The following is a 27,621-nucleotide window of genomic DNA, read 5'->3' on the forward strand; positions in this document are numbered from 1 at the left end:
AATAGATGAAGTGCTGTTCCTCGAAATTAAGTCGTGCTTCATTGCAATAGTGTAGGAGGTCGAGGTCAGAGTGGGAGTGGAGTGGAGAATTAAAATGACAGGTGACTAGAAACTCGGAATCACGCACTTGGACTGAATGGAGGTGTTCCACAAATCTGCCTTTGATCTCCCCAATGTAGAGGAGACTGTCTTATGAGCAGCAAATACAATATTCTAGGGCTTTAAGAGATCTGAGATGCTACATAAGATCTATGAGAGGCACTGTAGAAGCTCAAGAAGAATCAAAAATGTAGAGTGATGCAGAGATCAGAAGCAAGTTGAAAGAAGTAAGAGTAACATTCAGAGCCAGAAACAAAGTGAGGATCAAAGTTACTGGAAGAGGTGGGATGGGAAAATAAATAAAACTGCTTAATACCATCATTGGTTAGAATACCTAGTGGATCAAACCCATGTTCTGGTACAAAAAGATGTATAGACAGCCCATAATTATGCCTATAAAACTTGTTGAGCACTTGTGAAAGGAGCATAATTTCAGAAAACTAGAACCTGGGTGAAATGAATGAGAGTGCAGCTATTGATTAAGCTACATTAACAGACACTCCTGAACCACCTGAAGATAAATAGTGTGAATAATACTTACTCAAAGTTGTTAATGTGTAATGAAACATAGTGTTGTAAAATCTACTTTTTAAGCAAACCCCATTACATGGCTCCTCTTCTGAGATTTGTGTTCATTAACTTTACGATATGAATGCCTAGGGGTACTTTGCGATGAGGGATCTCCTTGCAAGTGTCTCTGGGTCTCATCATTGTTGCTATAGCTAGGGGTACTGCTTGGAGATCTCGGGAATTTTTTAAAAAGGTCTGTATTACTTCAAAAATGATTAACTCACTATCAAGGATAAAGCCTAGAAATTACTATTGGTAATACTGTATGGTAGTCTTCTATCTTTTACTTTAATGGAGACATTGACCATCTAAAGTGTTTAACAATCATTGTGATTATATGCCAGTATTGCAAATCATAATTTGTAGCTTGACCAACCAAGAAATATTAGATGAAAACTAAAGCAGTTGCAATCACCCTTTGAATAGATTTATCCCATTGACAGTAATAATGAATAATGTATGTTAGAAGAGATTTCCTTTACTTATATCACCATAACACAGTGAATGGAGGGTTGCATAGAAAAACGTTTTAAATCAGCCTTTCTTGAATGTATATTTTCAATTTAAAGCAAAGCTGTGAATAGTTTAGCATTATTTAGAAGTTTCCATAGTGACCCACTTGAGTTTCTATTTCTTCAATGCCTATTTTATATCAGCCATTAGATGTTAGTGTGTTATTGTTGCGTGAAGTCAACCACGATAAGTGTTGCAGAATCTCGTACACTGACCTGGCACAAAACTGTACCCATTCAGGAACCATTTTCATCTCAAGTTTGAAGGTGCTGCAATGTTAACATAATGGATGTAGCCAATGAGCAACACTATAAGTGGGATCAGTATGCCAAATTTAGTTGAATTCAGTAATTATTTGTACTAACCAATTGCAAAAATGTAGCCCTTTCTAAAGTGAGTGCAACTCGTTGCTGGGATGGCAGCTTGAGTAATGCAGTGTGCTAGACATTAACGTTATGTCATAGAAGGTTAAGACATGTATTTGTGGTGGGTTGTCAGTCTCAACTATGATACAATTTTAAAAATGTGGAGCAGAGGCCAGGGACTACCACAGATGGAGGAAGAGTTATGGTTGGATTCATCTTGCATGTTAACCAATGGTCTGTTTTAGTGAAATTAATGGCGACCATGGATGGTGTGTAGAATGGGGAGACCAAATAACAGAATTGGAGAAATTAATTTCAAATTGATTGTTATCCGCACAAACCAAGAAAAGTAAGCAGTAATTCCAACATGTTTTGTCCCACCTCCAGAACTTTGGAATGTACGAAATGAAAATTCTTGAGCTACATTTCCCAATCAGTTCCATCCAACAAATGAGCATAAACTGATCAGAATCAATTAGAAATTAGGCAAAAATATTTAGCACCCAGTCAAACATTGTGACAGTGTTTTTCAATGGCACAATGAGCAGGAAAATTCATTCACATGACCCAAAATGAAATCACAAATGCACTTACTGAAAATACAAAGTCTGAGTTTGCACTTTCTGTTACCCGTGACCACAAGAACTGTGCGCAGCATGCAGATTTGTGAAGATAGGAATCATTGAATCGAGCCAAAAGAGTCTTGAATGGATTGAAAGATGAGTGAGGTTAAAATTTATGGGATTAGAAAGAACATTTGGTCTTTCCCCAGAATGGTCGTTGGTGTTTTTCTTTATTCAATTTTTTTTTTTAAAAAAAACATTTTCTAAGAACTTTTCAGTATCTGTTCAGAGTTGCCTGTGCTTTACAATTTAATCTGTGGGGTCCCTCATGCTTTAGAATTATGCACAAAACTGGTTCTCCTCTATCTCTCAACCTAATCTGCTCCCAACATAGCATGCTTTTGTTTTCAAAATTTTTTGTATCAGTTATCGATGGTAAAGTAATGCAGTCATTGCAGAAGATGCATCATTTTAGCCTATCGCAACAGAAATGGCATTCTGGTGAATGTAGAAATAATGGAAAAATCCGATGAGAGACAGAAACCTGTTCTCTGTTGTCCTCTGGGATCATCTCTGAAATTCAGTTTGAAAACATGGGCTGAGATTTTAGTTTATCAAATCCCATCCACTTACACACAGTTAAAATCAGGCTTGTGCACTCTAATAGTAAATTTTGCTTTAGCACTTAACTTAGATGCCTTGGATAGTAATATGTTGTTAACTTCAGGCAGTATTCAATATTGTGAGGTTTGTGGAGGTATTGTTTTTTGAAAATCTCTATCCCCACCATCACCTCCCCCCCGCCATCTCCTGGCCATACTGCCCTTCTTCTTGAGTATTCCGCCTTTGAACTGTGGCTGTCAAGGCAGATGTAAGTCTTCCCTTAGTCCTTTCTCAATATTGCTTTGTAACCAAATGCTAGGAACTAAGTCAGAACACCAAAGAACAACTGGGCCCAATCTCAGTTTTATCCCCCTCTTCTGGCCTAAGGCTGGCAAACCACATCCAATGACTCCCATCATACAAAGGAGTGAGTACCAGGAGCATTCACACCATTGCCAATCAACAAAGGACTCTACTCTAATAATCATATTGAATTGCAGAATCTAACAATTTTTTAGCTCCACTTGGGGAGGGTGTATTAGTTTTATTTAAATGGTCAGTGTTTATTTTGTCATCAAGTAAACTGGGTTAGAGGAGCTACTGCATCAAATGAATATGTATTAAACAATTGACCTGCTTTTCAGCTGTTAATCCCATTCCATTGCATTGTTATTGTAATATTGGGTTGAATTTTGTTGGGGTGGCCCCGACAGCTGGCTGGAAAGTTGGGAACAACCATGCCTGTGGAGTATCTGGGAACCCTGTGGCAGTCAGGCAATCAATTGCCTGGAGTCATGGCCCCTGTCCCTTTAATAGATGATATCCCACCTCCAAGAGCTTCTGGCCAATCAGAGGCCAGGCAGCACTTCACTCACATCAGTGCCACAGGGAGTGTTGGCAACTGATGGAACTGCACCCAGCCCAGAGCAACATCATGGATGCTACCCAGAACCAAGGTAAGTTGGGTCAGGGTCGCCGGAGGCAGTCAGGAAGGTTCTGGCGAGGTGTGAAGTGGGTGGGTGGGCATTTCATCAGAGGTTGCCCTTGTTGCTGGGGAGGGACCCTCTGTGGGTCACAGAGTGATTAGGAGAGCCTCTTTCCCTGAGCCTGCAGGGAGGCCCCTGGATCTTTGTGGATGTTTGCCCCCACATGGCAGAGGCCTCCTTTCCTTCCCCCTCCCCTCCCCCCCACTTAAGGGCCTCAATTCACAGAATCACAGAATCTCACAGTGCAGAAGAGGCCCCTCGGCCCATCGAGTCTGCACTGACACGTGAGAAACACCTGACCTACCTACCTAATCCCATTTACCAGCACTTGGCCCATAGCCTTGAATGTTATGACGTGCTCATCCAGGTACTTTTTAAAGGATGTGAGGCAACCCGCCTCCACCACACTCTCAGGCAGCACATTCCAGACCATCACCACCCCCTGGGTAAAAAAGTTTTTCCTCACATCCCCCCTAAACCTCCTGCCCCTCACCTTGAACTTGTGTCCCCTCATGACTGACCCTTCAACCAAGGGGACCAGCTGCTCCCTATCCACCCTGTCCATGCCCCTCATAATCTTGTACACCTCGATCAGGTCAACCCTCAGTCTTCTCTGCTCCAACGAAAACGACCCAAGTCTATCCAACCTTTCTTCATAACTTAAATGTTTCATCCCAGGCAACTGCTGGTGAATCTCCTCTGCACCCTCTCCAGTGCAATCACATCCTTCCTATAATGTGGCGACCAGAACTGCACACAGTACTCCAGCTGTGGCCTCACCAAGGTTCTATACGACTCCAACATGACCTCCCTACTTTTATAATCTATGCCTCAATTGATAAAGGCAAGTGTCCCATATGCCTTTTTCACCACCCCACTAATATGCCCCTCCGCCTTCAGAGATCTATGGACACACACGCCAAGGTCCCTTTGTTCCTCAGAACTTCCTAGTGTCATGCCGTTCATTGAATACTTCCTTGTCAAATTACTCCTTCCAAAGTGTATCACCTCACATTTTTCAGGGTTAAATTCCATCTGCCACTTATCTGCCCAATTGACCATCTCGTCTATGTCTTCCTGTAGCTCAAGACACTCAACCTCACTGTTAACCACCCGGCCAATCTTTGTGTCATCCACAAATTTACCAATCCTACCCCCCACATAGTCATCTATGTAATTTATAGAAATGACGAATAATAGGGGACCTAGCACAGATCCCTGTGGTACACCGCTGGACACTGGCTTCCAGTCACAAAAGCAGCCTTCTGTTTTAACCCTCTGTTTCCTACAACTGAGTCAATTTTGAATCCACCTTATCGAATTACCCTGTATCCCATGTGCATTTGCCTTCTTTATAAATTTCCCATGTGGGACCTTGTCAAAGGCTTTGCTGAAATCCATATAAACCACATCAACTGCACTACCCTCATCTACACACCTGGTCACCCCCTCAAAAAATTCAATCAAATTTGTTAGGCATGACCTCCCTCTGACAAAGCCATGCTGACTATCCGTGATCAAACCTTGCCTCTTCAAGTGGAGAGAGATTCTCTCCTTCAAAATTTTCCCCAGTAGTTTCCCTACCACTGACGTGAGACTCACTGGTCTGTAGTTCCCTGGCTTATCTCTACAACCCTTCTTAAATAGCGGAACCACATTAGCTGTTCTCCAGTCCTCTGGCACCTCCCCCGTGGCCAGAGAGGAATTAAAAATTTGGATCAGAGCCCCTGCGAGCTCCTCCCTTGCCTCCCTCAGCAGCCTGGGACTCAAATCATCCGGACCTGGAGACTTGTCCACTTTTAAGCCTGCCAACACCTCCAATACCTTGTCACTCCCTACATCAATTTGCTCAAGAGCTTCACAGTCTCTCTGCCCGAGTTCTATACCTTCACCCTCATTCTCTTGGGTGAAGACAGATTTGAAGTATTCGTTCAACACTCTACTGATGTCCTCTGGCTCCACCCATAGATTGCCCCCTTGGTCCCTTATGGGCCCTACTCTTTCCCTGGTTACCCTCTTCCCATTGATATACATCTATATCTTGGGATTTTCCTTACTTTTACCAGCCAGAGCTTTCTCATTTTCTCTTTGCTCTCCGAATTACTTTCTTAAGCTCCACCCTGCACTTTCTGTACTCCACTAATGCCTACGCTGATTTGCTCCCCTTGTACCTGCTAAAAGCCTCTCCCTTCTCATCTTATCCTGAATATCTCTGGCCATCCATGCTTCTCTGGGCTTGTTACTCCTTCCTATCACCCTTGAGGGAATATGTTGAGCCTGTACCCTCCCCATTTCCTTTTTGAATGCCCCCCACTGCTGTTCTGTAGATTTCCCCATAAGTAGCTGTTCCCAGTCTACCTTGGCCAGATCCTGCCTTATTTTACTAAAATCAGCTCTCCCCCAATCCAAAACATTTTTTTGCAACTTGTCTATTTCTTTGTCCATAACAAGCTTAAATTGTACCATGTTGTGGTTGCTATCACTAAAATGCTCCCCCACCGCCACCTGTCCGGCTTCATTCCCCAGAATTAGGTCCAGCACTGCGCCGTCCCTTGTTGGACCCTCTACATATTGACCTAAAAAGTCCTCCTGTACACATTTCAAGAAATCCACTCCATCCAAGCCTTTAACACTATGTCAATCCCAATTAATGTTGGGAAAGTTGAAATCGCCTAATATAATTACCCTATTATTGTTTTTACACACCTCCACAAATTTTGCACATATTTGCAATTCAATTTCCCGCTGACTATCTGGGGGTCTATAATAAATGCCTAACAATGTCTGCCCCTTTTTTACTCCTAAGCTCTACCCACAAAGCTTCATTCGATGCCCCCTCCAAGATATCATCTCTCCTTACTGCAGTAACTGACTCCTTAACTAATAATGCAATGCCTCCTCCTCTTTTACCCCGTCCCCTGTCTCAATTGAAGATTCTATATCCCGGAATGTTGAGCTGCCAATCCTGCCCCTCCCTCAACCACATCTCTGTGATGGCTACTATATCTCAATTCCACGTGTCAATCCTCACCCTTAACTCATCCGTTTTACCTGTAATATTCCTGGCATTAAAGTAGAGGCCATCCAGCCTTGCCTTACTCCCTTGAAACTTAATGCAGCTATACTCCCTCTGACTTGATTGTTTTACTGTATTATGCAGTGTCCCTATTCTGCTAACATTCTGTGTCCCCTCCCCTTGCCGAATTAGTTTAAACTCCTCCCAACAGCAGTAGCAAACCCACCTGCAAGGATGTTAGTCCCACTCTAGTTCAGATGTAGACCTTGTACAGGTCCCACCTTCCCCAGAAATGGTCCCAGTGATCCAGGAATCTAAAACCCTCCCTCCTGCACCCACTCTTAAGCCACGTTTTCATCTGCGCTATACTCCTATTTCTGTGTTCGCTAGCATGTGGCACTGGGAGTAATCCAGAGATTAGAACCCAAGAGGCCCTGCTTTTTAGTCTACTGCCTAACTCCCTGAATTCTTGATGCAAGACCTCATCCCTCTTTCTACCTATGTCCTCTGGGCAGGGAGGGTGTCCTCGACCTTCCCCACTGCTAAGTGAATTCCAAGGCATTGGGAAGGTGACGGGTGCCTTCTCCGGCCACCCTGCCTCCCAGTCCGCTCCTGAGGTCCCCGTTAAATTCTGCCCATTGAGTGCACATGTTTTAACAGTGAGTCTCACTGTCAGGGTTGTTTGCTGGGCTCATGGCGAGATCTCTATTTATGGTAATTCAGCATTCCTGCACTTCTCAGCTAGAACCCTGAGTAGGTGATTGAACCTGTACTGATGTTGGTACAGTTGCCTTGAGCTATCAGACTCAGTAATTATTTGCAACTAGTACCCTATGTTAATGACCTTGTTTCTTCCGATAATTTAACTGTCACATGGTGTCAGAACAAATAATTGCTTCCAGCCAGTTATTACATTGAAGTTCAAATACAATGTGCACAAACAACAGGACCTTTAAAAATATTTTGATTTTCTATTGACCGGACTCATTCTTGCAGAATTTGAGTTAGTTATTAGGAATATTGAGGGTTAAGCCTCAGAAAACGTTTAGCCTTTTTTTGTATCCCGAGAAGAATTTGTTCCAACAAGAGAATTCATAAAGAGAGATGTGTTGTGCTTATTTAATACTGTTTTAATTATGGTTGTGTAATATAAAACATTGAGATCCTTTACAAACAATATCTGTGATGAAAAAGTTATGTGGAAGCTGTAAACCATTAGCCGTCAAAGGAGGAATAGCTGTATTTTACATTGATGCTGAGAGGGACCGTGGTAACTCACTCCAGGTGCCAGCCTGGGGATGGTCGGTTTACTCCAGTTAACCATTTAAAGATAAAAACCTGACCATCACAAACAAGCATAAACTTTTAACTTTGTTTGATTTTATTTAATTTCTAGATATTCATTTATATTTGTGCACATTTAGGAATGTGAAGATGTTTTTCTATATTGAATAGTTTTATCATGAACAGAACTATTACTTTTTGGATTAATAATGTGTGCATGCAGCTTGTGTGATCAGGCAGTTAAACACTGGAAATTTTTAAGGGAATGGCATGAGGGATAAAATCAAATGGAAAATCATCTTTGGGTGCTCTCATGAAGTTTCCTATCAACGAATTCAAAAGTCAAATAGTGGGTTACTGGAACAGGCTTTCACACCTTTCTCTTGTTTGCATGTAGGATGGCAAGCAATGACTTGAATTCGCCGACAGGAAACTTCATGAGAGCATCCAAAGATGATTTTCCATCTGATTTTATCCCTCATGCCATTCCCTTCAGGGAAATGGGCTTCCCTTAAACATTTCCAGTGTCTAACTGCCTGATCTCACAAGCTGCATGCACACCTTATTAATCCAAAAAGTAATAGTTCTGTTCATGATTAAACTATTCAATATAGAAAAAGTAATAAGTCAATAAAGCATAGTCTTGGTATTAGACTGACCTATTTTTACATTCTTGGGAAGTGGGCACCACCAGCAAGGCCAACATTTATTGCCCATTCCTATATGGTCCTTTGGGAATAGGACCATGATGAGGAAATTGTTGAATACAGTGATCCTGCAATGCCAAGTGCAGCAAATGTCTGTTATCTAGTAACATCTATTTACTTTGCTTCCTCATTAGTGTGTTAAAAGAGGTGTATGCATCATTCAATCCTGAAGCAGTGGTCTGCCAGCTAGGAGCAGATACTATTGCTGGAGACCCAATGTGCTCCTTTAATATGACACCAGTGGGAGTGGGAAAGTGCCTGCGTTACATTCTGAACTGGGAGCTGCCAACTCTGGTCTTGGGAGGAGGTGAGTCCATCTGTCTTTTGTTGCAACATGTTTAATAAATACAGAGGTGATTAATAATTGCAAATAGAAAAGTAACCAGTGAATTGACAAGTTACAATATTAAATGTAAAGAGGAGTCTATTGCTATGTGTTTTAAAAATAGTTTAACATAGTTTTTTTTATATATAAAGCAAGAGCTTCTTAGTAATTGTGTAAATAAATGCATCATATAGTGTGGCACTGAAGTAAACTGGCCACAAGGGTCCAAGATCCATCCTAGATCTGTTAACAGAATGAACACATTTTAGCTGAAGCAATAGTGGCAGCCCTGCAAATTTGATCACTATCCTTGAGTTAGGTGTGTAAAACATCTAGAGTTACCACTCCTTATTCACAGCAGTGATATCGTTCGGAAGTCTGTATATATGGGTGTTGAATTAGGGGAGGGTTTGAGTTCATCAATGATGCAATCACAGTTAAATAAAATAAAATGATTTTGAGAGTGAGATTAAAAAAAGACTGAAACTTGGGATCTGAGTTCAAATCCATCCCAGACTGATGGAATGAAACATTCCTTCTCTGTTTGTTGTAAACAGTTTCAGCTCACATTATAATGTTCATGTCCTTAAAGCACCAATTTCCCAGAGTGGCACCAAATTATTGATTTAGCTCAAGGGGAAAGGAAATATTACATTCTAGTAGGCCATGATGTAGACTTTGATGAGGCTGCCAATAATGTTAGCGAGTCACATTAGTGTTGAGGATCTAGACAGGTACATGTACTCATGCCCCACGTACTGAGGATCAAAAGCATTGTGCCAGCTCAGGAAAAATTGTTACTGAAGGAAGATGGAAAGGTAAAATAATTGGAAATCTTCACAAATCATCAGTCACCATAACTTCAACCATCTCTTAAAATATAACAGTGCAGAAGGATAGTTTTAAGATGGGACAGTAATAAAGAACATCATCACTGTGCCTTCTGTCAAATAAATTATTTCTGTGTGGTTTGCTTTTCTGGTGGAGACAGGGGGCTATAACCATGCTAACACAGCCCGGTGCTGGACATATCTGACTGCCATTATCCTTGGAAAAACCCTGTCCTCAGAGATTCCTGATCATGAGGTAAGGCTTCTTTTTCTTGCTATCTGCTGAGTCACTCCGACTAATCAAACCTGGGACTTTTACTCTGAATATGGTTTTGTAGTCAAGTGACAGCGCAACAATAATGCACTGTCTCTCCGTTTCCCCCAGAATGATGGGTTTGTTCTGAACTGAAATAAGCTACAACTGTTTGATTCATAGACAAAGCATTTGGTTGTTCTTCAGTCATTACTGAGAGGCCTCCCTAGGCTTTCTGCAAACTTTTAGAGTTTGAATTTTTTTTTCAGATTTGGGTAGTATTGTGCAGATTGTATCCTTTTTAAACATTGCGTATTTGTTGTTATCACAGATACATTGATTCCATGCAAATACAATTTAATGCTTATCTTACAGGTTTCTGTTTTTTCCTGAATGATTGTTTCTTAATGTACTGAGCAGGGCTACCTACAGTGCAGAGAAAAAGGAATTAGTTGCCTGGTTTAAAAGGAACAGATTACCAGGGTGTAGGGTTGCAAGTGACTCTAGTATCACAGTTGGATACTCCAACTCATGATCTTGTATGCCATCTGCATTCGTGGAAACTTTACCTTCCATCAGTGTAGCAAATCTTGTCCAATTACATAATGCTTTTAATACAGTTGTTCAATTGCTGCTCACTAAATGAACATTCTACCATTGCTGGCATAATAATGACCCACCATTAAGTTGTGTATAAGAAGAGCTGTAGATCTTGATCTTTCATGTTCATGTTTTGGGTTCCAAATACTGGGGCTAAATATTCAAAAGGCAGAATTTAACTAAGTCCAGAACAGGAAAGATTGAGGTCAGCCTTTTTGCCCCTGGGCCAATTGAGGCTTTTAAGTAGCCAATTAAGGGACATGTCTCGCTGTCACAGGGCATTCTACTAGTGGGGTGGGGGGACCCATACCAGGTAGGCATAACTGGCGGCCTCCCTGTAGGCTCAGAGGTGGGGGTCCCTCTTGATTGGGCACACTGTGCCACACAGAGGGCTCTTCCAGTAGCAAAGGCCACCCCTGCTATAAAAGCGTCCCTGCTATACACAACAACCCCCTACCCCAGCAGCAAGCCCGCCCCACTCTCCTCTCTTCCTGGCATCCAGGAATGTTTCTGGCCCAGGACCTGCCATAGACCCAACAGTGGCCACTGTTTCTAGTGGCACAGCTGGGACTGAAGAATTGCTGGCAATCTAATTGGCCGGCAGCTCTTGAGGGTGAGCTCTTTGCCTTCAAAGGCCCAGGAATCTGATGGCAGCCAGTTAACTTCATGATGGTGTTATAATTTTAAACCAGACCCCAAGTTTTTGGTAAGATCAGGTTAGTGACCAATAACGTTTTGTTTAAAGTAGACAAAGTTTGAGATTCAAGACACTTGCTAAAGAATAAAGCCACAAGATTTTGAACAAACAGAAATAAACTTTACTATGTAAGGTCAAAAGGATAAAACAATTTACAATATCTATCTTATACTCTAACATTCACAGTTAATATGAGGTGCATGTGAATTAACAGGCAAACTGTGGTCGGACACACCACACTGTTCAATAAATAGCAAATGCAACCAAGAAAGGTCCCACAGATTTCTCATCAACCTACCCAGGCGTCAATAAATAGTCAACCAATTTTGATGAAACTTTCTCACAAGGGACTCCAAACTTTTCACTTTCGAAGATTAAGCCTCTGAATTCCCTCAAAGCCGCTCCAACAACTGCACACCTCCCAGGGTTTCAGCCTCGTTCCCCTGGATTTCTGATTCTGCAACCCAGGCTCTACTTGCGCAATTTCAGCTCTTTAATAGCCAACTAGCTTCACTGGATTTCATCAAGTTCCAATCTCCTCAGCCACACCAAGCTATAAATGGCTCTCAAGGCTTCTTCTGAGCCCTAACTCTTCCTAGCATGAAGGACACCACCTTCTCAGCACCCCATAACTTCTGAGGCCAACTACACAGCATCAACTAACAGCAATGCTCTTGCTGCCTGGAGCCTGCTAACAGCAGCACTTTTTGAGTATGGCCTTTTCTTCTGCTACAGAACGCACATTCCCCCAGCAAACACACTCCCAAAATAAAGCAACTCTCTGGACTGCATTTCTTTGCAAGCAGTGTAGATACCTCGTATCCAATTCTCCAGCCAAGTAAGCCCACTTGCTGTTTCATGATCTTACCTTTCTAGCTCTTAACTCCTGAAGTCAACATGGCCCCAACCTTTTAAGTGTAATAGCCTTCAAGCTGCTTTAGTGGCATTTATCCTATTTTCTACAGTTAAACTTTAATATTCCCAGAACTAAAAAACACCTCTAAAATATTACTATGAACCATGAGCTAGGTGTTTATAACAATGAGTATTTAATCCTGTCAGGGCTCCCAGAATTGACAGCATCGGGGTTGCTACCAGCTTTCCAGTTGGTGGATGAGGCCACCACCATGATTGTTAAATTCAGTCTAGTGTTCAGTACACGGTTTATGTTAACACAGCTGCTGGTGGGCAGCATATTGTGTTTAGCCTACGCAGCAAGTTTTATTTTACATTTCTGAGTAATTTCCTCCCACTTTTTAGGTTAATCATTTCCAATTCCATGTACTGTTTCCCAACTGGGAGGAAGTAAGAAGAGATTGCTTTTGCATTATTAGCTATATCAGTTTTGAATGTTGACTTGTGCTAAATTATATTTTTTAAATAGCTAGAAAATTACTTAGTTCTGTTGAAGGGTCATTCGGACTCGAAACGTTAACTGCACTCCTCTCCGTAGATGCTGCCGGACCTGCTGAGTTTTTCCAGGTATTTTTGTTTTTGTTAAGGTTTTAGAATTCTTAGTGTTCAATGGAACAGATGACATAATGTTAAGTCCTTTACTTGTTGATGTTTATCTGCTGATTGCTTTTGCCTCTATAATTTTACTTGCCATAAATCAAATTTAGCTGTTTAGTCTGAAGTTCACAGTCTGCCCATATAGTTAAAAGCAAAAAACTGCAGATGCTGGAAATCCAAAACAAAAACAAAAATACCTGGAAAAACTCAGCAGGTCTGACAGCATCTGTGGAGAGGAACACAGTTAATGTTTCGAGTCCGTATAATTCTTCAATAGAGTCACACGGACTCGAAGCGTTAACTGTGTTCCTCTCCGCAGATGCTGTCAGACCTGCCCATATAGTGTTCTTCCATAGATATGAAAATATCCTTGGTGTGCAGTAGGATTATCCATTATTGCCATTGCTTACCCCAATAGCATTAGAGTTCTTCCAAGTAGAAAGAGAAGCATCGATCTTAAATGCCATTCATTATCCTATAGCACAGTGCAGGGGAGATGGTGGCGTAGTGGTATTGTCGCTGGACTAGTAATCCAGATTCCCAAGATAATGCTCCGGGGAACCTGCGTTCGAATGCTACCACGGCAGATAAAAATAAAAATCTGAAACCATTATCGATTGTCGTAAAAACCCATCTGGTCTGGCCTACATGTGACTCCAGACCCATAGCAATGTGTTTGACTCTTAAATGCCCTCTGAAATGGCCTAGCAAGCCACTCAGTTGTATCAAACTGCTAAAATGCCTCAAAGGAATGAAATCAGACAGACCACCCAGCATCAACCTAGGCACCGGAGTACGACAAGGGCAAACTCAGCCCTGTCAACCTTACAAAGTCGTCCTTACTAACACCTGGGGGCTTATGCCAAAATTGGGAGAGCTGTCTCACAGACTAGTCAAGCAACAGCCTGACATAGTCATAGTAACAGAATCATACCTTACAGATCATGTCCCAGGCACCACCATCACCATCCCTGGTCTGTCCTGCAGGTGGGACAGGATATATCCAGCAGAGGTGGCGGCACAGTGGTATACAGTCGGGAGGGAGTTGACCTCAGAATCCTCAAAGTCTCATGCCCTCAGGCCGATCGGGCAAGGAAACTTCCTGCTGATTACTATGTACCACCCACCCACAGCTGATGAATCAGTACTCCTCCATGTTGAACACCACTTGGAGAGAGCACTGGCAAGGGCGCTGAATATACTCTGGTTGGGGGATTTCAATGTCCATCACCAAGAATGGCTCGGCAGCACCACAACTGACCGAGCTGGTCAAGTCCTAAAGGACATAGCTGCTAAACTGGGTCTGCAGCAGGTGGTGAGGGAAAAACATACTTGACCTCATCTTCACCAACCTGCCTGCCGCAGATGCATCTGTCCATGACAGATCGTTAGGAGTGACTGTCGCACAGTCCTTTTGGAGACAACGTCCCATCTTCACATTGAGGATGCCCTCCATCATGTTGTGTGGCACTACCACCGTGCTAAATGGGATAGATTTTGAACAGATCTAGCAGCTCAAGACTGGGTGACCATGAGGCACTGTGGGCCAACAGCAGCACCAGAATTGTACTAAACCACAATCTGTAATCTCATGGACCAGCAAATCCCCCACTCTACATTACCATCAAGCCAGGGGATCAAGCCTGGTTCAATGAAGAGATCAGCACAGCATGCCAGGAACAGCACCAGGCATACCTAAAAATGAAGCTACAACACAGGACTACTTGCATGCCAAACAGCATAAGAAGCAAGTGATAGACAGAGTTAAGTGACCTCACAACCATCAGATCAGACCTCAGCTCTGCAGTCCTGCCACATCAGCCATGAATGGTGGTGGACAATTAAACAACTCACTGGAGGAGGAGGCTCCACAAATGTCCCCATCCTCAATGATGGGGGAGCCCAGCACATCAGTGCAAAATATAAGGCTGAAGCATTTGCTACAATCTTCAGCCAGAAATGCCTAGTGGATGATCCATCTTGGCCTCCTCCAGAGGTCCCCAGAATCACAGATGCCAGCCTTCAGCCAATTCGATTCACTCTACGTGATATCAAGAATCAGCTGAAGGCATTGGAAACTGTAAAGGCTATGGGCCCTGACAATATTCTGGCAATACTACTGAAGACTTGTGCTTCAGAACTTGCCATGCCCCTAGCCACAGTACAGCTACAACACTGACGTCTACCCAGCAATGTGGAAAATTGCCCAGGTATGTCCTGTACACAAAAAGCAGGACAAATCCAACCCTCCCAATTACCGCCCTATCAGTATACTGTCGATCATCAGTAAAGTGATGGAAGGGGTCAACAACAGTGCTATCAAGTGGCACTTGCTTAGCAATAACCTGCTTACTGACGCTTAGTTTGGGTTCCGCCAGGGTCACTCAACTCCAAACCTCAATACGACCTTGGTTCAAACATGGACAGAAGAGTTGAACTCCAGAGGTGAGGTGAGAATGACTGCCTTTGACATCAAGGCTGCATTTGACCAAGTGTGGCAACAAGGAGCCCTAGCAAAACTGGAGTCAATGGGAATAAGGGGCAAAACCCTCCACTGTTTGGAGTCATACCTAGCACAAAGGAAGATGGTTTTGGTTGCTGGAGATCAGTCATCTCAGCTCCAGGACATCACTGCAGGAGTTCCTCAAGGTAATGTCCTAGACCCAACTATCTTCAGCTGCTTCATCAATGACCTTCCTTCCATCATAAGGTCAGAAATGGGGATGTTTGCTGATGATTGCATAATGTTTAGCACCATTCGCATCCCCTCAGACACTGAAGCAGACCATGTCCAATTGTAGCAAGACCTGGAGAACATCCAGGCTTGGGCTGACAAGTGGCAAGTAACACTTGCACCACATAAGTACCAGGCAATCACCATCTCCAACAGGAGAGAATCTACTCATCGCCCCTTGACATTCAATGGCACTACCATCGCTGAATCCCCACTATCAACATCCTGGGGGTTACCATTGACCAGAAACTGAACTGGACTAGCCATATAAATACTGTGCCTACAAGAGTGGGCCAGAGGCTAGGAATCGTGTGATGGGTAACTCACCCCCGATTCCCCAAAGTCTGTCCCACCATCTACAAGGCATAAATCAGGAGTTTGATGGAATACTCTCCACTTGCCTGGATGAGTGCAGCTCCAACAACCATCAAGAAACTTGACACCATCTAGGACAAAGCAGCCTGCTTGATTGGCACCCCATCCACAAACATTCACTCCCTCCACCACCGATGAACAGTGGCAGCAGTGTGTGCCATCTACAAGATGCACTGCAGGAACTCACCAAGGCTCCTTAGACAGCACCTTCCAAGCACATGACCACTACCATCTAAAAAGACAAGGGCAGAAGATGCATGGTACACTACCAACTGGAAGTTTCCTTCCAAGTCACTCACCATCCTGACTTGGAAATATATCGTTGTTCCTTCACTGTCTCTGGGTCAAAATCCTGGAACTCCCTCCCTGACAGAACTGTGGGTGTACCTACACCATATGGACTGCAGTGGTTCAAGAATTCAATTAGGGATGAGCAATAAATGCTGTCCTAGCCAGCGAAGCCCACATCCCTTGAATGATTTTTAAAAATTAAGTACCACCCAGTATTGTACAGTAGTGTATTAATTCGTATCTTGCTAATCACAGATTTCTACTATGCTCTTTTAACACATTAATGTAAACATAATAGCAAATGTAATCTCAGTTAGTCTACTGAGAATGGATTGAGATCAGTAGTGGGGGTCGGGGGGATATCTCTAGTCTCACTGAGCTGATGATGATCTTTCTTGAGTTATGCAGTGAATATAAGATTTCTTTGACCTCTGTCACAGGGAGGTACTCTGTTTGTTCTGTTGGCAAGAACAATTTCTGGAATCTCAAACAGCCTGTTCATTCTGGGTTGCCATGCCAACTGTCAAATGATGATTTACATAACCTGTGCTTTTTTTATTTCTTCTTGGTACAAGGTGAGTTGTTCATTTGAACCGATGAATAGATTTTTATTTTGCCTGTGTGATACAATTGCAAAGGCAGGAAAACACGTTGAGGGATTGGAGCATGTTCAAGTGCCACTGTAGCCCTGAAGTGATGGCAAGTGTTTGTTTCCATTATCAACATGCTGCGTTAGTAATGATCTTTGATGTTTTACCGTGGGAAGGTGCTAAGTGCATTCAGGGTCTGCCAATAGTGAAGGAAGCAGTCATCCCAGTATGTTTCTGTGCCTCCCACCAACTGGTTTCAGGGCAGAATTTGGTTGAACCCTGAAAGCAGGTCACTGACACTCCTAGTCTGTGAATAGTGTACAGTCTTGAGACTCAATTGGAAGAGAAAATTAATTTTACAAAAGCAGCAGAAAGAAATTCTTAATTGCCACAAATTATCATTTTAAAGTTGTGAAAGAAGGGTTAAGATTGTGGTCAAGAAGCTAAAAAGCTGGACTGAGAAATGTGAAATGACCTGAATTGGAACTTTTGAAGCTGAATTTTCAGTTTGACAATCCCCCTAGGACTAGTGGTACTAATCTAATTTCAGAGCACTGAGCTTTGAAAGGAACTTGACTGCTCCATTTCCATGGAATAATTAACATCATTCCCTGCACTGAGGGAACTGACATTTCCTCTGGTAATTAAGCTTGTGTATGCAGATTAGGGCATCTGTTCACACAGTGCCACTTCGAATTTAATTTTTTATTTGCAACATTCTCACACCAAGTGTAGAGAAGCGCACAGGTTTTTGCTTTGAAAATGTAGTAGACCATTAGTAAACTGAGAATAATGAGGCAGTGCAACCCGAACTTTGTGCTTCTAATCTCTGATTGGGTTTACAGCTCCATTGTCATGAGTATAATTGGTTCCGCTTGTATGGAGCCTCAAGTTACTTAATTATTTATCAACACCCAGTGTAACTGGGTTGGCACTTCCTGCAATTACTTCAGAAGACATTGTACTGCAGAATTTACAGGCAATTGCCCTTACAAATCCTGCCTGCTACACTGAATAACGAGCTTGGGTTGCTCCATGTAGACCAAAATAATTGATTCAGATGAGAGGTCACTTTTCCACAGTAAAAACTTGATCAGAGTACCTAGTATTGGGAACCTAGTATTGAATGACTATGGACAATGTAAGTCTTAGAAAGTTTGTTCCTACTCCACAGCTTGATTATATTGAACAGAGAATGCTGGAAATACTCAGAAGGTATGGCAGCATAGAGTATTACCAGTTCAGATGTAGTTGTGGTTGGGAACCTGCATCTGTAAATATCACTTTACTTCAGGGTATCAGCAGTCAGTGTTGTAACTTATAGTTGCTGCAGGGGTAAAAATAGAACTATCTAAGTAAATACTGTTCTTCCTATTTTTTTTCCAATTCATTCATGCAATGTGGGCATCAATGGCAAGCCCAGTACTTATTGCCCGCCCCTAATTGCTCTTGAGAATCTGATAGTGTGCTGCCTTTTTGAATACAACTGTGTGGCTTGCTAGGCTATTTCAAAGGGAAGTTCAGAGTCAACTAAATTGGTTGTAGGCATGGAGCCACATACAGACAAAGTAAGGACAGCAGATTTTCTTCCCTAAGGGGCAAAACAGATGGGCTTTTTAAAACAATCTGGTAGCTTCATGCTCTTCATTACAGATACTCGCTTTTTATTTCAGATTTATTTAATTGAATTTAAATTTGGGATTTGAACTTGTACTTATTACTTAGATTCTGTGTATATACACTCTGCTTAACATAGCTGCAGACTTTTCAATGCCATTACTAACCCAATTGACCTCATAGTATTTTACAGAATTTGGGCCTGATTATGTTTTGGAAATAACCCGAAGCTGCAGGACTGACCAGAATGATTCCCAGCGGATTGAACAGATACTTAGCACGATTCGAGGTGAGCAGCACATACTTTCACGAAATTGGGAGAAGCAGATGAGCTCTTATCAGATAAATAGCAAATTTTTTGTGTGTTCAGGACAGTTTCCGGCAAGAGTATATCCTAGAACCAACAAGGGGATGGGCCATATTAGATTTAATAGTAAGTAATGAGCCAGATCTATTTAACAGCCGAATGGTGCATGAACATTTATCCATTAGCGACCATAATACGATTGAGTTCATTGCCATGTTTGAAAGGGAGAAAGGCAAAGCAGCTGCATAGATTCAAGATTCAGGTAATGTCGACTTCAATAAGATGAGGCAGAGGCTGTCCCACAGTAAACTGGGCAAATCATTTGATGGATAAAACTATAGAATGTCAGCGGGGGTGTTCAAAAAATAATTTAACGTGATACAGTTTATACCACTAAGGGGCAAGAGTTCTACTTGCCAAAAAAGATTCATTGGTGACTAAATCAGATCAATGACAATATAAAACTAATTTTAAAAAATCATTCCTGGAACCCCATGTTTAAATCATTCCAATCAGGTTTCATCCCTGCCAGAGTGCTGAAATATCTCTTATCAAAGTTACAAATGACATCCTTTGTGACTTTGACAAAGGTATACTATTTCTCCTGTTCTTCCTTGGCCTGTCTGTGGGCTTTGACACAATTGACCACACCATCTTCCTCCAATGCTTCTCCACTGTCATCCAGGTAGTTGAGACTACACTCACCTGGTTTCATTTTTACCCACCTAACATAGCCGGAGAATTACCTACAATGGTTTTTCTTCCCACTTCTGCATTGTTCCCTGAGGTGCGCCCCAAGAATCTATCCTTGACTCCCTCCTTTTTCTCATTTATGTGCTCTCATTCAGCACATCATTTGAAAGCACGCCGTCCATATGTTCGCGTGTACACTAATGACACCTGTCTCTACTTCACCTCTGCCTCTCTCAATTCCTTCACTGTTTATAAATTCATAGACTTGCCTGACGTCCAGTATTGGATGAGCAGAAATTTTCTCAAACTAAATATAGGGAAGATTAAAACCATTATCTTCGGCCCCAGTTACAAATTCCGTTCCCTCATCCCCGACTCCATCCCTCTATAGTAATTGGCTTGAGGCTGAACCATATTGTTCACAACTTGGCATGTCACATTTGACCCCAAAATGAGTTTCTTAACACTTACTCTGTGCCATCACTAAGACCACCTATTTCCCCCTCTGTAACATCACCTGACTCAACCCCTGGCTCAGCTCATCTACTGAAACTCTCATCTATGCCTTTGTTATCTCCAGACTTGACTATTCTAATGAATTGATGGCTGGCCTTCCACATTTTACCCTTCACCTGAAACTCTGCCTGTGTCTTACTTGCACTAAGTCCCATTTGCCTATCACCCCTGTGCTTGCTGACCTACATTAGCTTCCGTTAAGCAACACCTCAATTTTAAAATTCTCATCTTTTGTTTTCAAATCCCTGCATGGCCTCGACCCTTCTAATCTCTGTAATCTCTTCCAGCCCTACAACCTTCCGAGATATCGGCATTCCTCAAATTCTGGCCATTTGGGCATCCCCATTTTATTTATCAGTGGCCATTCCTTCATCTGTCAAGGTCCTAAGCTCTAGAATTCACTCCCTAAACCTCTTCCTTTACGACGCTCCTTAAACATTACCTCATGTGCTTTAATATCTCCTTGCATGACTCGTCAAATTTTGCTTTATAACTCTGCTGTGAAGTGTCTTGGGATGTTTTATTTAAATAGGATTGCTGTAGAAATATAAGTTGTTGCAGAAAAAGCGTACAAGATCCTGGTGAATAGCAGACATACAAAGAACAGAAAAAGGTGACAAAACGTAGTAAGAACTACAAAAAAGGAGCATGAAAAGAATCTTGCGAGGGCAATCAAATTGACACTAATGAAGAAAATAATGGCCAGAAATTTAGGGACCCACCCTCCATGCTGCTCCCCCAAAAAGGCCAATTGATGCCCTTAACTGGCCATTTAAGGGTCACCATCTGTCACAGCTAGTATTTTACCAGCAGAAGGGGTACCCATGCCACATGACAAGGCTGTCAGGTAAACATCTGTAGTCTGGCAGCAGGCTTGACAGTGGAATGGTTAGGGGCTCCTCCTCGCTGGGCACCCTGTGCCGAGTGGCATCCTCTTCCCCCTCTTCTCTCCTCCTCCCCCCCCACCCACAAGCAACAGGAATGGCTGCCCCTGCTTCACATCCCCACCCGCTTTGACTCCCAATCACACCCCTTCCTCCCCCAACTCACCAGGATCTGCTTGACTGGCTCTGACAAGCCCTCTGGGGACATTCCATGTCAGGGACCGACTGCAGTCCCAGCAGTGACCACTGCTTTCAGAGGCACTGCTGGGACTGGAGAACTGCTGGCCCTGTGGAGGCAGGATATCCTCACACATGGGGATAGAGGCCATGTCCTCAGGCAGTTAACTGCCTAACGACTATGAAACTTGGTTGTGGCTTCCCAGGCCAGCGGAGGCGGGTTCACCCCTGAATTTTGCCAACGCCTCTGTGAAAAATTCCAATCAGTGCCATTGAAGAGTGCTAAATCTAGATGGTTTTATACCAGGATTTTAAAGGAAGTAGACAAGAACATTGCACATGCCTTAACTGCAATTTTCCAAAGTTCTCTTGACTCAGGAACTGTTCCTTTAGATCGGAAAATTCCCCATGTAACTCCACTATTGAAGAAAGGTGGTAGAAGGAAACCAGGGAATTGTAGGCCAGTTAACCTAACATCTGTTGTCAGCAAGTTACTGAAGTTTATAATTAAGGATAGGGTCACTGAACACCTGTAAAACTTCTAGCTGATTAGAGAGAGCTAACCTGGATATGTAAAATACGTTGTATCTGTTTGATTTTTTTGAAGAAGTAACTAAAGTAGTGTACAGGGGAATCTCTGTGTATATAATTTATATGGTCTACCAGAAGGCATTTGATAAAATCCTTGATAAGGGATTTGTAGCTAAATTTGAAGACCATGGAATTGAAGGCAAATTATTGACCTGGTTAAGAAATTGGCTAGGTGGCAGGGGACAGAAAGTAGGATTAATAGGCAGGTACACTAAATAGCAGAATCTGACTAGTGTTGGGTTCTCAACCATTCACTATATTCATTCATGACTTTGATGGAATATAAAGCCACTTATTCAAGATTGCCGATGACACAGATAGGCAGCATTGTAAGCAGTGTTGATGGAACATTAAATTACAAAGAGAGAAATAAATTAAATGAATGGGCAAAACTGTGGCAAATGGATTTCAGCATAGACAAGTGGGAGGTATTCAATTTGTATCTAAAAAGGTAGAATAGAGTGTTTTTTATATTGGGCAAAGCTAAAAACAGTGGCAGTCCAAAGAGAATGAGGGCCGTATAAGTAGATCATTAATATATTATAAACAGGTACAAAAATAATCAAAAAGATGAAAGGAATACTGGCCTTTGTCTAGAAGATTAGAAATTAAGGAGTTCGGAGTTATGCTACAGCTATACAAAAGTCTTGGTTAGACCCACCTGGAGTACTGTGTTCAGTTCTGAGCAACACCTTCGAAAGGCTATGTTGGTCTTGGAGGGAGTGCAGTTTAGATTTACTAGAGGACATAGCCTGAAAATCAGAGCTATGTCTTTCTGGAGTTAACTTAGGAAGTACATCTACATTCAAGGGATGGTTGAAGTTTGAAACTTTCCCTGCAAACAGCAATTGTTAACTGTAAATCTGAGACTGATGGATTTCTGTTAACAAAGGTATTAAGGGACATGGAGCAAAAGGGGAAAATGGAGTTAGTTCATAGATCAGGTATGACCTCACTGAATGGTAGAACAGGCTGGAGTAGCTAAATGGCATACTCCTGTTTCTATGTTCCAAAAAATTGAAACCCAATCAGCACTGGTTGGACTCATCATTATTGATTTTAAATGGATGCTGGTTCATAGGTTTCCTTAAGGAGTTGGCATTTTCCATTCTGGATTTGTAGTCTGAGGGAGGCAAAATTAAATCGGGATATCCAGTTCCTAGTTAGGCAGAAAAGTTGTTCTCCAACATTCAAAAGAGCCATTTGAGTGACCCAAAGGTGGCTGTACTTCCAGTTTTCCTTAATGGTCCTATCATTGAGAAATTTCCTGACCTCTCTTCAATACTGTATCTAGCCATAAAAGTATGGCTAAGATCAGGAGTTCAACCGTGGAAGATCAAACTTTTTCCCACCACAATCAATGGTTAAGTTCACTGTCATAGTATTGTGTTGATAATGCCCTTCTCTCCAGAGAAGAAAATTGCATTTATTTATATAGCACCTTTACTGTAGTAAAATGTTCCAAGGCACTTCACAGGAGCATTATCAAACAATATTTAACAAACTTAAAAAGCGATTAAATTGTGTAGCCATATTCTGGAACAGAACAACTCTGCTCTTGAAATTGGACTAATCTACTTGCCAAGATTCTATGATCTGATGACATATTTTTCAGTATTGGGAGAGTTAGCTGGATCTTTCTGTGATTTACATTTTTAAGATAACGTCAAATTTGCTGCAAAGAGAGGTAGGCTGCTTAAGTATACCTACAGAACAGTGAGCAATCTGTCTTTACTCTTTGGGGTACAGAAAATTTCCATCAAGAAGCTAAATTGAAATGACATCTATAGTCTACAATTTCTGTTTTTAAGGTGGAAGCATTATATTTCCCATTTAACTGTTTGGGACACAGAGCATTGTTATTTGATGTTGATGTAATCACATTGTCATTGTTTTGGAAGACATCTGCAATGTAATAAATTCAATAATCTCACAAATCTAAAGATTTAATCCTCGGACTGCAGGACATCAAATTGTTTTGGAAAATTACCTAATGCAATGCATTTCTACACACACATTCCATCCGTTAGCCTGTTCTAAATCGAAGAGAATTAGAAGTTGTTGCACAAATCCAAATGAGATTGCACCAATCCTGACTTCTTTCAGTCTATATGGTGAAATCTTTTCAAGAAACTATTGATTAATATCAGCAAACAACAAATTAATGTGCATTATTTTAGGGGGACAGTAATCTGATGTACTGAAGTATATTGGGCGCCTGCTCTCTCCAATATTGGCTATGGAAACCCGAGGCCTGCTGTGCATCCTCAACATCGACAGCCAGCACAGAAGGCACTGAGAGCTCACATACAGCAATCCATAAGCCTCGTTAGATCCCCAAATAATAAAATTAGGAAGCTGCCCCAAAATATAACTGGTGCAACTGAGCATCTCCTCAGCTCAAGAGTCTCTTTTTGGACCTCATGCTGCCGGGGAAGCCCTGACTAAAAGAAATCTGGCCCTCGCATTCTAGTCGATTGCTACCTGTGTCTAATTCCACCTGCTCTCCTTACTGGAAAATCCCTATTGGCATTCAAAGTTCTGGTTTCATGAGTGCCAGGAAATTATTCAAATAATAATAATCTGACAATATCAGATCATTACTTCATAGGAACATGGAATACCTTAGTGGCTTTGGTACTGGTGGCAAGTGTGCAATGGTTAGATTTTTGACACCTAACTAGAGACAATCATGCAAAAATATATCTGTGGGCACGTAATACTGGCTTTGGCAAGCATAAGGGTATTGTGTCTCTAAGGACACTATACAAGATGCAGACTAAACACAGGAAATATACTTGTCTAACATGTCAACCAAACTGCGTTTCTGCAGAGACCATATGCTCGATAGCGGAATTATTCAAAGTTCAAAAGCAGAAGATGACAATACGTATGTGATATAATAAAACAACATTTTTTCTTAGTTGTGACATATCGATGCTGTTACAGTCTTGAAAAGCATTATATGAACTTAAATTACTAAGATTTTCAGAATCAAATCTTGATCATTATCACATATTACTATATCAGAAGCTAGCTATTTAGGCCTTACCGATAGTTTGATAAATTGAAAATTCAAGTTAATTACCACTGTCTTGGAATGTGTTCAATCTATATTTTTTTAATTCATCATTTATGGGATGTGGGCATTGCTAGCCAGGCCAGCATTTATTGCCCATCCCTAATTGCTTTCTTGAACCTTTGCAGTCTGTGTGGTGTAGGTACACCCACAGTGCTGTTAGGGAGGGAGTTCCAGGATTTTGACTTTGCACTAAATGACCTGAATATATCCTGGAATGAATGCTTTTAAACAGTGCAGTTTATAAGATTGAAGCATTGCCTATACACAGATACAAATGTACATCCCATCTTCCCAGATAACTGGAAACGGTAACTTGGCATCCAATTAACCATATTCTGACACCACAGCAGTCAGCCTGATCTCTGTTCTATTGGTAGTACAGAAACAATCCTTCTAAAGGAGATCCTGTTATGGTTATATGGTGTAATGTTTATCAAGACTATCTATTTCTGCAGCTTAATGAGAGTCCTCCTGGATTTGACAAAGTGAGGATCTGACTACATTTGATTCACACTTTCTGCATATGATCTGAAGCTAATATGCTAGTGGTATAGTGCTATGAACCAGTCAGGGCAAAAGTTTATATAAAAATATTGTTTTTTGTGTGTATTTTTCAGGAAATCTGAAGAATGTAATTTAATAAGTGGTGGGGAGTGAGCGGAAGGCTGGAGAAGTCTTTTAACTAAATGCAGTCTGTGGCTGCTGTAGCTGCAGGGGAAATTTGGACGAAATTACTTGCAAGTTCCAGGACAACAGATGTTCGTTGGAACTTAGAGCTGCAATTAACCCTTTCTTGTTCAACTATGTGGGACAGAACATCGGACATTCAAAGATTACAGTATCCTGTGGGATTTGTTTTTAATTAACCTCATTTTGTTGTAACTATATTTTTAATTCATTTTAGTTGCTGCTTTGAAATACACCCTGTAGTGGAATTGCAGTTGACTTTGTAATTGGCCAAAGAACCTGCCAGTTATATATGCTGGGACTTGAGTAGCATTTCGCTTTCTGTACCTAGATAGAGTTAATGACTTGGTTCAACCACAGTGAAATTGCAAAAAGAGAATATAAACTTTATAAACTGAAATAATCCGTGTAGCAATGTAATGTTCCAGTGCACTGATTTTTAAGGAAGGACCTGGATGTGTGTTTTTTGTTCTTTACCTGGCAATTTTATTGACTACATTTTCAGAGGAAGGGGGCAAAATGTCCTAGTAAAGGTCACGGCCTCAGTAAAGGTGAGTGAAAAGAAACAAGTGAAGTTGAACCTGCCTTCTTCCAGAGCCGTTTAAAGATCCTCTTTTAACCCTGGTTCCAAAATGCTGGATGAAACCTGTCCTTTTTGTAGGTATGGTGCATATCACGTGAAGAAGAGAGATGGTGCCTAAAATCGTATTTAAATTAGAGTGGGAAATCAGCAAAAGTTTCAAATGAAAGGTTAGGAAATTAGTCATTCGCTGTGACAGCTTTTTAAGTTGATCTTTAATTTCCTCACTGTTTTCTTTGTTTATTTTCTGGAAGGATTTTCTGTAGAATCACATTTCAATCCAAGCATATATGGATTTGTGTGGTTGTTTTCATCCTTTTCCCCTAGGGCCCCTAAGGCAGTCACTCTGTGATGGGATAGATCTTAACCCTCCTGCTGTCCTAAGCAAACCTCTAGTTTGCAGATGCATGGAGTGGCAATGTCTATAGCAAATAGCTCAAATTTGTGATGATTTCTATTTCCAACTCTGAAAAATATCAGCGAAAATAAATTACTCAAGTGGTGTTTGAGATAAAATACCAATTTGGAACAACAGCTGCATGCTACAAAAAGATGAAAAACAATTTTTTGTTTTTGAACATTCACAGAGAGGACATCTGCCACCAATTACAAACAGTAATTTTAGTTGATAGACTTACTAGTCAAAATGAACACTTTTAACCTTAACTTTATAACATGGATATCCAACCTGCAGTCCTGGAGCCATGTGTAACCCTTGAACTTCAGTTTATCTCATCTTGGTTTGTTGTATTTGAATTTAACATGGGTGGAGGTTTGGAAGTGTTTTTTTTGGTGCTGTTATTTCACAAAATTAGAACTGCAAGAGCTATTAATATTAGTAATTGACCTGTGAATATTAATGGAAAAGTGGATACTAGCTTAACATATGGCCCTTAAGGACAAGAGCTTGTAAATTCTTGTGCTATAGATTAAATGCCAGTTACACCTAGATATCATTCTAAATGTTTCTTCAAAAAGTAAATATCATTATTGGTAACCTTAAGGGTTTAATTATTAAAAGTTATGATTAATCTTTTTCCCTTTTAAATGCATTTGTTTAAATACTGAATTCTGATGTGACCAGAGAACTTAAGTGAATAAGTTACTGAGCCCAACACCATGAGGGAGTTGAATTAACACCAAAAGTTGCACAGTAAGTAATACTAGCTGCTGGCTCTAGGCCTAACAGAGCAAGGATGTCAGTAAACTCCCAACACCTGTATCTCATGCAGCATTTGAAATACAAAAGTATACTTCTCAGTATTTACTGAGGCCGGCAGCTAGGAAGAACCATTTTCTGGATCTCCCCAATATGTGATCTTAGAGAATTCCAGCAAGTTGACTTTTCTGCTTATAGATGGCTGCATGTAATGTGGAAACTGAGAGCTGGTATCTCTATCATGAGTTTGAATACAACATAAAAACAGAAGAACTCGAGTACTGGTGGGCAAGTGTTACTGAGCCCAGCAAAACTAGGAAACTGAATTAATAGATGTGCCATTCTAACCACAAAGTGTTGGCGGTGTAGAACCTAATAATGAGAGATCTTTAACTCTATGCTTGGCATACAGTTA

The 27,621-nt window shown here is 41.5% G+C and overlaps 1 protein-coding gene across 3 annotated transcripts in view; it reads left to right on the forward strand.

The window, feature by feature from the left end:
- Positions 1-26,593, forward strand: part of hdac8 (histone deacetylase 8) — an 82,248-nt gene extending 55,655 nt beyond the window's left edge. For 2 of the 3 annotated variants that reach the window (XM_078547183.1, XM_078547184.1), the window contains exons 8-11: positions 8,841-9,013; positions 10,023-10,117; positions 18,714-18,819; positions 25,398-26,593. In XM_078547183.1, the coding sequence (XP_078403309.1) occupies positions 8,841-9,013; positions 10,023-10,117; positions 18,714-18,819; positions 25,398-25,420 (397 nt within the window). In that variant the 3' untranslated portion in view covers positions 25,421-26,593. Of the gene's footprint in view, positions 1-8,840; positions 9,014-10,018; positions 10,118-18,713; positions 18,820-25,397 lie in introns of those variants that run through there. The other variant, XR_013577337.1, reaches the window with a different exon arrangement.
- The last annotated feature ends 1,028 nt before the right edge of the window (positions 26,594-27,621 follow it).

The sequence above is a fragment of the Cetorhinus maximus genome, chromosome 8 (assembly GCF_964194155.1).
Source record: "Cetorhinus maximus chromosome 8, sCetMax3.hap1.1, whole genome shotgun sequence".
NCBI lineage: Eukaryota > Metazoa > Chordata > Chondrichthyes > Lamniformes > Cetorhinidae > Cetorhinus > Cetorhinus maximus.